The 11,113-nt window shown below is 57.7% G+C and overlaps 1 protein-coding gene across 2 annotated transcripts in view; it reads left to right on the plus strand.

Annotated features, from left to right (window-relative positions):
* NBL1 (NBL1, DAN family BMP antagonist) overlaps positions 1 to 7,320 on the plus strand; it is an 8,119-nt gene extending 799 nt beyond the window's left edge. For both annotated transcript variants that reach the window (XM_034645497.1, XM_019795749.2), the window contains exons 2-4: positions 4,043 to 4,237; positions 4,363 to 4,474; positions 5,829 to 7,320. In XM_034645497.1, the coding sequence (XP_034501388.1) occupies positions 4,071 to 4,237; positions 4,363 to 4,474; positions 5,829 to 6,077 (528 nt within the window). In that variant the 5' untranslated portion in view covers positions 4,043 to 4,070 and the 3' untranslated portion in view covers positions 6,078 to 7,320. The remainder of the gene's footprint in view (positions 1 to 4,042; positions 4,238 to 4,362; positions 4,475 to 5,828) is intronic.
* The last annotated feature ends 3,793 nt before the right edge of the window (positions 7,321 to 11,113 follow it).

Raw genomic sequence — 11,113 nt, forward strand, 5'->3', positions numbered from 1 at the left:
AAGGGATTGGGGGAGGGGGGTGGTGTCTCATGGGCAGAGGGGTCTCGTGGGCAGTGGAGTCAGGAGTGGGACTTGAACTCTGCTCCCAGGGAGTGTGACTAAGGATAAGAGACGCAGGCTGCTGGCGTAGGGAGCCCCAGGCCTCTTGCCAACTCTGGACCCTTTCCTGGATTCCCTGGACGCCTTCTCTTGCTCTGTTTCTGGCTTTGTCCTCTGGGAGCCTTTCCATCTGCAAAGGTGGCTGTTGCTGACCTTGCGACTGTCCATGTTCAAATCTTGGTGCTAGTCAGTCCGAATTTTGTGAGCTTGAGCAAAACTCTTAAGCTCCCCATGCCTCAGTTTCTTCATCTGTAGAATGGAGGAGAGAGTAGTGTCTATCTCATGGGGTTCTTGTAAGGACCACGTAAGTGCATCTATGTAAAGCACCCAGAATAGCGCCTAGTCCGCGGTGAGCACGAGCTCTTGCTCCAGTGAGACAGGCAGGGAATGTGCTGGGCTTTGAGCGTTGAAGCCCCTCTCCTTGCCTTTGCCCATGTGGTCCGTTCAGCCAGGAGCTCCCTCCTCTCCCCATCATTGCTAACTCACTGCAGTCCTGAATTAAATCCAGAATTAAGGGGGTGCCTGTGTGGCTCAGTCGGTGAAGCCTCTGCTTTTGGCTCAGATCATGATCCCAGGGTCCTGGGTTCGAGCCCTGTTTCAGGCTCCCTGCTTGGAGGGGAGCCTGCTTTTCCCTCTCCCTCTGCTGCTCCCCCTGCTTGTGCTCTCTCCCTCTCAAATGAATAAATTCTTAAAGAAAAAATCCAGAATTAAGACTCTCTCCTTCCCCGCACCCCAGGCATCTCTGTCTACCCATCTGAATAGCTGCTTCCTTGAAACCCACCTCCTTTGACCTCCCCCTCTGGACTCTGAGCTCTGAGTGGGTGTAGGGTCTGGGGCCCCAGCTCCCCTGCCCTCACCCTCGCCTCTGTCTCCCCCATCGCCTAGAAGGTACTCAGGAGACTGAGGGTTACACTGCAGGGAAGAAGAGCATTGCTTGGCCCGACTTGCCGGGGTGGGGGGCATTGGGGATGACCCTGTTGGCAAAGCAAGGGGGGTTGTTGGCCTGGGGGGATCCCTCTTCCCACCTGGCATTCTAGGAGTCCCATGACTTGTGCTGTGACCTTCAGGAAGGGAGGAAGAGATGAGAATCCGTGGGTGAGGTGCTTGTCTGAGGAAGGAAGGGCGCTTCTGTCTAAAAAAATTAGCTGAGTTGCTGCCTGAAAAACAAAAAAAGCATAAACCAACAAACAAGAAAACCTGCTAGCAAAGAGCCCACCCTAGTGCGAGGGAGCAGCAGGGATTCTTGGGGGGGTGGGTGTGAGGGCCGCCAGAACCCCTGTCTCTTGCTCCCTCGGTCTGAGGCCTGCCCTCCCTTCCCCACGCTCTCCCAGGGGATGAGGGCTGGCCTGAGCTGGGGGCCTGCTGACTGCATCCTCCCAGTCCTTCTCCCCAGCAGTGCTGTACTCCCCATCTTAGGGTTGGGCCAAGTAGGTGCAGAGAGGGAGCTTTGTTTCTGGAAGTCACACAGCTCCCAGGTGGGAAGGCCAGACTTGAACCAGGGGACTCCAGGGGCCGTGCTTGTGGCAGGAGCAGGACCGTTGGCTGGAACTCAGGGCCGCTGGCCTGGAGAAGCAGACTGTGGTTCCAGCCCCCTCTGGGGTCCTGGCCGGGCCTGGCGGGTTGGCTTACAGGACCCCCTTCTCCCCCCATGGGCACAGCTGGTTTAGCTCTGGGCTGTGTACGGGGGAAGAAGACTCCCCTTGAGCTATCACCTGACCCTAATAACTAGTCCCCATACTCCAGGCCTGTGACTCCCCTAAAACCTCACCACTACCTGTCTCTCAATAAGCCTTGTTATTAACCCCACCCCCAGTCTCAGGTCTGCCCCCTTTAGCCTGGTCCCGGCCCATGGCTGCCATTCCACCCCCTCCCCCCCTCCCCCGGCGCCGAAGCAGACCCTCCGGGGTTCTAGGCTACTTCCATACCACCCCAGTCTCAACTCCCAGTCATCTCCACCCCACCCGATCTTCCTGAGGAATCGCACAGGGTCAGCTAGAGAACAAAGTCCCCAGCCCCGTCTGAGGGCTCTGAGGGAGCTCTGGCCTCCGGTGGTCCCTGCAGGGCCCCTCGTGGTGTGCTGTGTGGTCAGACCCTGACTCAGAGCCTAATTCCCTAGGCACGGAAGAGGACCCGCTGGGGTCGGGGAGCCTCCTGGATGCCCAGCTTCCTGACAAATTAGTTAGGCTGCCAGTTAGGAACGAGTCCGTTCTGTTTTGTTAGGATGTGGTTGTACTGAAAACATGGGCTTCGCTGTCCATCTTGTGAGTGAGACCGGAAATATGTGGGTGAGAGCCAGGGTTATGACACAAACGCATTTGGGATGGGGCAGGCCGGCCCAACTCACCTCTTACTGCTCTCCCCGCTTCACCCCTCCCCGCTGGCTGGGAGCAGGGGTCATCCAGGCATTGGGTCCAGTGAGATGGGACTCGTCTCTGCTTCTGGAGACCTCCTGCACGGAGGACGGGCTGAGCAGAACTTTCTAGGCGGAGAGAACAGAACACAGGGCTGTGGAGGTGGTCACAGCCCTGCAGGCTGGCCCAGGCCCTCTCCTAGAGTCCAGCTGAGCCAGCCCCCCTAGGTTATCCCTGTAGCAGCAGCAGGCAGGACCCCCCAACACCTCCCCCTTCCTGGACACTTCAGCAAGGAGGTGGGCCCAGGGCAGGATCGTTCAGAACGGGAATGTTCCCACTGTAGTGCTGGGCGTCTGTGGGACAGCACCTGGCCCCTGATCCCGACTCGGCCCTGCCCAGGCCCCTCTTGGGACTGTCCCAAGGCACTGAATCCCGCACTGACTGAGCTGGGCCAGTGCTCGAGCCGTGTCAGAAGCACCTTGGAAGCTTGCTAGAAATTTGCAGTCCCATTCCACCCTAGAACCTGCTCCCCAAGTCCCCAGGGGGCTCAGGGGCTTCTCAGGGGTTTGGGAATCAGTGGTCCAGGGTACCTCACTCATTGTAGAGGCGGGGACACTGAGGCCTGGGTGTCCAGGGTCACACAGCAGGTGCGAACTCCTGGCTCCTGGTCCAGCACCCTTTCCTGTGCCCTGTCCCCAGAGGACCCTCTTGCAGGCGTTGCCCTCATTTCCACGTCGCTCTGAAGCCTCCCTTCCCCACACGTTTGGCGGTGGGGAGAGGGCGGAGCCTACAGAAGCTGAAGTTGGGGAACAGTGGGAGAGCCCCCTCTGAGAGCAGTCCTTCAGACACACACTGCCCTGCAGCGCCATCTTCTGGCAAATTCTGGTATTACCGTCTCCTATCCAGAGGGTCAAGCGCTTGGCTTGGCTTGTCTCGGAGGTTGGGATGGAACTGGGGACAGATAAGGGTATATGCGTAGACTCAGGGCTTGCGGCTCTCATGGGGCATCCAAAACAGAAATAGCCTGGGGTTAGCTTTTTCACCTGACGCCTAGCCAGCCGAGGTGGCCCCGGAAGTCACCATGCTGGACGGAGGAGGTTAGCTTTCCGGGTGGCCGAGCCACAGGCAGGACGCCCAGGAGATGCGCTGGGTGGCCAGCCCCTCGAGGGCAGCCCTGTGTTTCCCGGGCAAAGCTTTTGTGTTCCCCGGAGGGCCCGAAGCATTACAGTCCTCCACCAGCCCCGTTTCTTAGATGAAGAAACCAAGGCACAGACATAAAAAATAACTTGCTCAAAGCTGCCCAGTAGGTTATCAGAGTAACACCCACAGAGCGTGCCTTATCTGCTGGCCTCACCGCTGGGGGCTCTCACCTAACCTTCCCAACGCTTGTCCCACGCGCATATGCTAGCAGCCCCACCGTCCAGGTTCGGAAAGGAGAAACGACTTGTCCAAGGTCGTGCATTGCTAGTAAGCGGTGGAGCGAGGATTCGAACCCAGGCAGTCAGGTGTCAGAGCCCACACCCGTCACACCACTGTCCCCTCTGTCCACAGCCCCCTGAGCCCCGCCGGCCTCACCCACAATCTGTGCTCAGTTCTAGGGCTCTAGAGGCCACGGGCACAATGCTTCGGGTCCTGGTTGGGGCCGTCCTCCCCGCCATGCTGCTGACTGCCCCGCCGCCCATCAACAAACTGGCGCTGTTCCCGGACAAGAGCGCCTGGTGCGAGGCCAAGAACATCACGCAGATTGTGGGCCACAGCGGCTGCGAGGCCAAGTCCATCCAGAACAGGTGGGACGCAGGGGCGGCAGGCGGAGGGGCTGAGGGCAGGGGCCAGGAGGGAGGCAGAGGACCAGGGACCCGTCCCTGCCACCACCGCCCCGGTGTCACGGGCACAGTGACCTCTCCTCCCACAGGGCGTGCCTGGGACAGTGCTTCAGCTACAGTGTTCCCAACACGTTCCCGCAGTCTACGGAGTCGCTGGTGCACTGTGACTCCTGCATGCCGGCCCAGTCCATGTGGGAGATCGTGAGTACCGCTGCCCGCCCCTGCCGGCCCAGCCTCTGCCCGCAGCCTCGGCCTCGGCCGCAGCGCTTACCAGTCAGGCCCCACCGAGTGCAGGGGCCGAGCCTTGTGCTGGGGATCCAGACGTGGTCCTTGCCGCGTGATGGCTTATGTGTCTGGCGCCAGTGTGTAAGGGCAAGAGATCTTTCTGCAGCTCCATTCTGATGTCAGTCACACGGTGAAATCCTTTCAGTGGTTTCCCATTGTTTTAAGATGAGACCCGAATCGTTGCCATGTCGCTCAGTGCCCAGCGTGGTCTGGCTCACCAGGCTCTGGAGCTTTGTCTTGCCTCTCTCATCTTTTTTACTTGCTTTACACTTGACATCAATGTGCTTTCTTTTGATCTCTCATACCTGCACTGCTTGCTGCCACCACAGGGCCTTTGCACATGCTCTTTTCCCTGTTTGGAATACCTTTCTTCTCCTCACCCAGTTAACGTCTATTCATTCTTCTGCTCTTGGCTCAGCACCATTCACAGGACCCTTTCCCACCCCTGAGCACTGTGTGCCTCTGCTATGACATCTGTCCCCTCACAATTTTCCATCTGCATTTGGGTGATTGTGAGATGTCTGTTTCCCCTGCTAGACTCTGAATTTGTTGAGGGAGCATGCCTATCCTGTGTCCCCAGCGCTGGCAGGGAGTAGGTGCTCTGTGGAAGGAAGGAGGGAGAGAAAAGGAAGGAAGGATGGGAAAAAGGAAGAGCTGTTGGAAAAGTGTGAATTAGGGAAAGAGCAAGACACTGCTGCATCCAGTAGGGCAGACCTGGGCTGGGCTTGGCTTTGGGATGGGGCTCTGAGGAGGTGACGTCTGAGCGCAGACCCAAAGGTGAGGTCGAAGTTAGCTGGGCTGGTTTGGGGCAGGTGCTCCGGGGTGGGTTAGGTGAGGACCTTTCAGGCAGAGGGAACAGCATGGGCAAAGTCTCGGGCAAATCAGGCAGCTCCGAGTTGGTGGGAGCGGCGCAAGGTCAGGGGTGGAGAGGTCCGCCAGAGGCCGCCTGAAGATCCTGGGGGGGCCTTGGTAAGGAGTCTGGACTTTTCCTCAAGTGCAGTGGGGAGCACTGAGGGGGTTGTAGGCAGGGGCAGGCCCCGCTGGATTTCTCCCCTCAGGCTGCTGTGGGGATGGATAGGGAGGTGGCAAGTCAGGCGGCTCCTGCAGGGGCTCCCCCTCCTCCCTGTGGAGGGGCCCGCAGAGCTAACCGGGGTACCCCCCAAGTGGGTTCAGGCATTCTGGGGTCTCTGGGATTGTCGGTCCTGTGGGGAGTGTAGTTGCCCTTGGGGCCTCTGGAAACATGTCTCCCCTTCTCTCCTGGCCCCCGCAGGTGACCTTGGAGTGCCCCGGCCACGAGGAGGTGCCCCGGGTGGACAAGCTGGTGGAGAAGATCCTGCTTTGTAGCTGCCAGGCCTGCGGCAAGGAGCCCGGCCACGGGCTGAGCGTCTACGTGCAGGGCGAGGACGCGCCGGGCTCCCCGCCTGGCGCCCGTCCCCACCCCCACCCTGGCGGGCAGACCCCCGAGCCCGAGGATCCCCCCGGGGCCCCCCACGCGGAGGAAGAGGGGGCTGAGGACTGAGGCCCCAACTCTTCCTCCCCTCTCGTCCCCTGTGGAATGTGGGGTCTCACCCTTGGGGGGATGGTGGGGAGAGAGGCTGGAGCCCCCCTTTGGCACTGGATGGACTTGGATTCAGACTTGGACTTGGAATGCTTTCCGGTTGCCATGGTGATCTGAAGGGAGGGGTTGGGGCCAAGCTGCACAATTTAATATATTCAAGAGTGAGGGGAGGTGGCAAAGGTCTTCAGGGTTCTTTTTTGGAGGCGGGGGGGGGGGGGTGTTTCTCTTCCTTTCTGCCTCCTAGAGATGTGCCTTTGGGAGGAGGAGATGGTTGGTTAAGCTGCTGAGGTGGGTGTGAGGTCCTCACAGCCCCTGGTGGGGCAGGGCCCCTGGGGGGCAGATGGTGAAGTGGGGGCCCTGAGCTGAGGGTGGGCGCCTTGCCAGTAGCAGCCTTGGTGGGGGGGCTGGGTCCAGGCTAGGAAGACCACTGGCAGAAGCTCTAGCCCCATAATCTTCCCTGAAGACCTCCCATCCCCAGGACGTCTTCTCCCCAGTGGCACCGAAATGGCCCTCCTTCAATGGCGTGCTTGGGAGTCAGGTCTGGGCAGGACCCTGCTGACTCATGGCCCTGGAGCCGGGAGCCAGGCTCTCCGGGGCCTCTCTGGCTTCCTTGGCTTTCCAGGGGGTGGAGGAAGGCAAGGGAGAAGCCTACCTGGGCCAGGGGGAGGGGAGGACTCCCGGACCATCACCCGAGTATCCCTCCCTCTCCCTCTCCGAGATGGTCGTGCCTCCCACTGCCCCCCAAGTTTTGGGCCCCTCAGAAAGCTGATGGAGCCAGCCTTCCTCTGCTGGGGAGCTCTTTCTAAATATCTGATGGTGGGTAGGCTCCAGGGAGGGACCTGGGTGGCATGGACTCTGGCTGAACCTCGAGAAACCAGGAAGAGGAGGGGGGAGGGCTCATGGCGGCCAGTGTCCCCACAGCTCTCCAGCACCCAGTTCCACCCGTCGTCACCTCCCTCCCAGCTGCACTTTAACCCAGAAGGGGAGTGGGGTCCTGGGGACAGGGCGGGTGAGCAGCGAAGAGCGCCTCTTGGTGCCGCACCTGCCTGCGTCTGCTCTTGTGTCCCCAGGGCAGCTGTCCGCTCCCCCCACCCCTGCCCGGGGCACCCCGCCCGCCCTCACGGCTGTTCTGACAGAACTTCTGGAGCTTCTAACCAGTACGTTGTTTCCCTGAGTTTTCTCCTGAATAAATTCATTCAATGCTTGTGTTCTCTTCCTCACTGGGTGGCTCTGCCGACCCACGGTCCCCCAAGGGGCCCTCAGCAAGGCCTGGGAGAGGGGGTCAGGCTGCATGGTGCGCCCCGAGCAAACCCTCCCTGTGGTCAAGTGGCTGCTGCCTCCCCAGCTCCTACCTCTTTCCTCGGGCGCCCATTTCTGCCCTTGTATATAACTTGGGTGGGCCTCCAGACCAGGCACTTCTCATCTTGACCCCTGGGCCCCTTGGTTTGCCTCTTGCCACCTCTTCCCCCTCCCAGTGACCCAGCCTCAGCCCTTCCCTGGACCCAGTCTAGCCCAGCCCAGAAGAAGGGGAAAGAGACAAAACCAGTAGTTATAAAGGAATATACGAGGTGGGGTGCTGTGCTAAGTACTTTACATAAAGTCACTCACTTAAACCTCAGCGCCACCCCGTGATGCAGCTGCTGCCCGCACAGTACAGATGGGGCATCAGAAGTGGGGAGGGATTACGTCATCTCTGGGGCCAGGCGGTGGAGAGGTGGCAGCCACAGACTTCGAGCCCAGACCGGCTCACTGCTGTCAGCATACCCTGAGCAGTTGTCATTTGTCCGTCTCCTGCTCTGTGCCACGTGGGTGCCTAACCACCTGACAGTGACACACACCGTGGCCTTGGGATCATTACCCCCATGCCTTTCACAACCCCCGCCCCCCCTCGGCTTTCCCATCAAGACACAACGGGGCTGGTGGGGTGGGTGAGGGCCCCGACCCTTTCTTCCTCAGCCACATCGCTGTAAACACCACGTACTAGGCAATTCGCGTATATTACTTCTAATCCATTGAAAAACCCTCCTTTTGCCATTGAGCGCGTTTTTGCCCTGGGAGTGCTGTGCCCGGGCCTGGCAGCAGCGGCGCCTGGATTCTAATCTTGCGCCCTCTAGCGACAACGGTTGTATACCACACGCGCGATATCCTCCGCGGACTCAGCCTTCCCTTCTTGGCTGCCCTGTGCTGTTGTGCAGGTTGTGTACTTTCCAGCTCCAGAATGGCGTTTCTTGCAGTTGTGCGGACATAACCATCCACGGCGGCCCTGCGGCCCCGACGTGGAGTTGGACTGGAAAGAAGTATACCTTCTGCATGCAGACTTGAGGGACCCCTACCCTAGTCTGGTCGGGACAAGCCCTGGTCGTATTAACAGCCATTCTATGTGGTGGTGGGAGATGAGGCTTGACCCAGGGGCGCAGAGAAGAGGCTGCGGGGCTTCCAAGACTCAGAGACCTGGTTCAAATGCAGGACTTCCTGAGGCCGTGTCGCCGGTGCTGGACCTCTGACAACCAAGCACTGTGTTGGCAGGATGAATCTTAGCCAGGAGCCGCTGCCAGTCTGTATGGAACCAGAAAGGGTGGATGTATAAACAAATTCAGAGGCTCGTTGGAAAGAAAGCAGGAGGGTATGTTGGCGGGGCTGGTGGCAGGTCTGGAATGCTAGCCAGAGTTCAGACTTCATTCTCTTTTCAGTAAGAGCCCCGGAGGGCTCTGCACAGAGCTGGGTTTCCGGGAGAGTGGAGATGGGCGGCGGTGACTGCAATGGTCCGGGCAGGAGACAGAGACCGGAGGTGGTAAAAGCCAGAATTGGAAGGGGGCAAGGGCACTGGGGAAGCAGGGCCAGGCAGGAGAGGCACAGCAAATGGGAGGAGCCAGATTTGAGTGCTGACAGAAGTGTCACTTGTGCCAACCTGCCAGGGGGCGTAAGATGGGGAATAATGACTTCGATTTTCTTTGCCAGCCTCAAGCTGAACCACCAAGAGAGCCCAGCAAAAACATTGCAGGTCTTCCTCTCCCCTTCACTCCCCCCCACCCCACAGCAATGGTGGAAAGATCTAAAATCTTTACAAGGGTTTGACACTGAGAGCAAGGCCCTTCTCGGCAAGGGCGGGTCGCGTAATTAGCACCAGCTTCCCCTCCTTGTTTGCCTGCATGGAGCCTACAACCCCCAGCTCGTTTTCTTCCCCTGCTCCAAGCCTCTGGGAATATCCAGTCAGCCTGGGTTTAAATTCTGGCTGGGCCACTTCCTAGCTGGGTAATCTTGAGCAGGTCAGTTAAACTCCTTGAGGCTCAGTTTGCCCATCTGCAAAATGGGGACTAATGATCACACCTCTCTTACTCCCAGGGTCATGGTGAGCTTTACATAAATTAATGTACAGTGGAGCTTGGAACAGTGCCTGGCGTGTCGTAGGACCTTGAAAAATGCCAGCTGTCGAGGCACCTGGCTGGCTCAGTCAGTAGAGGATGTGACTCTTGATCTCAGGGTCCTGAGTTCAAGTCCCACACTCCGTGTAGAGCTTACATTACAGAACAAAATACACACACACGAAAAATGCTGGCTGTCACTATAATTACTGAGAGTGAAAGATTGGGTCACAACTGCTGGTGGCTGGGCTGAAAGGTTTGTTCATTGATTCATTGAACAGATGTTTATTGAGAGCTTATTATGGGCTGAGGATACAGCAGCGAACAAAACAGACAAATCCCCAGCCTCATGGAGTTTATCCAGTTAACCAGCGCCTTCTGGGAGAGCAGCTTGGAGCAGACTTCACAGCCTCTCTGGATCTCGGTTTCTCCATTCCCATAATGCAGAGCTCTGGCCGGCATGGGGTCTGGGGCTGAGGACTTCTGAAGAGTCCGCCGTTCCATCGTGGTACCAGCCTTCTCCTCCAGAGAGGGAGCTCCCCATGGCTAGAAGTAATCAAGCAAAGGCTGAGCATCCCTGAAGATCCCTTTCTACCCTGAAAAGTTAAGGAAGTCTGGGGCTTTATTATTCCATGACAGGTATGATAAACTTAAGAGCACACATATGGAACTTTTGGAAAGTTCTTAAATTCAAGATAATAGTCTGGCCACAAGGTGGCACCACGGTCCAGGCCCAATCTTGAAAAAAATTTTTCAAAAAAATTGTAGTTAAGGGGCGTCCAGGAGGCACAGAGGGTTAAGCATCTGATGCTTGGTTTTGGCTCAGGTGGTGATCTCAGGGTCATGAGATCGAGCCCCTGTTGGGCTCCACGTTCAGCGTAGAATCTGCTTAAGACTCTCTCCCTTTCTCTCTCTGCCCCTCCCTCCGAAGCCTGTGCGCACTCTCTCTCTCAAATAAATCAATAAATCTTTAAAAAAATTACAGTTAAGTACAGATCACAGCATAACAAACGTCTGTGAACCTGTCACTGAGAATGAACAAATATTAACAAATTTGTCATGTGTTCTTTAGGCCTTAAAAAAAAAAAAAAAAGGCCCCGAGTCCACAGAGCTGGTAAGCAACAGCAACGGGATCCCAAGTCCGGTGTGTATGCTTTTCAGCCTAGTGCCTGGTATCCTGTCCTCTGGGGCATGGCAGAAATCGTCACAGGGGTGTCACATGGGAGGGAGGACACACCTCCTTTTCCTGCTACGTAGACCCGTCTGTGGGCACGCCTGGGACTCTGCGCCCCAAACAGTGGCTTGGGGGGTGGGTGGGATGCTGCAGGGTCTTGAGGTTTTTCTGTCTTGGGTGTTGGGCAGTCCTGAGTTTCAGTTCTACTTGGTCTCTTGTGCTGGTGACCTTGCAGGAGGCCCTTGGCCTCTCTGAGCCCCAGCTGAACACCTACCGATCCACATTATTACAGCATTATTGCCGCAAGTTGTAGGAATAAGAGAATAAGGCCTCTGTACATAGCAGGAGTCTTGTACATGGGGGGGTATGGCTTTTCTGCTTCTGTGGAGGGAAAAAGACCCCCTTCCCCCTCAGATTCCCTTTATGTTGCTCTTCATTTTCTTTTTTTCTATAGCAGTGAT

Source organism: Ailuropoda melanoleuca, chromosome 2 (assembly GCF_002007445.2).
Source record: "Ailuropoda melanoleuca isolate Jingjing chromosome 2, ASM200744v2, whole genome shotgun sequence".
Taxonomy (NCBI): domain Eukaryota; kingdom Metazoa; phylum Chordata; class Mammalia; order Carnivora; family Ursidae; genus Ailuropoda; species Ailuropoda melanoleuca.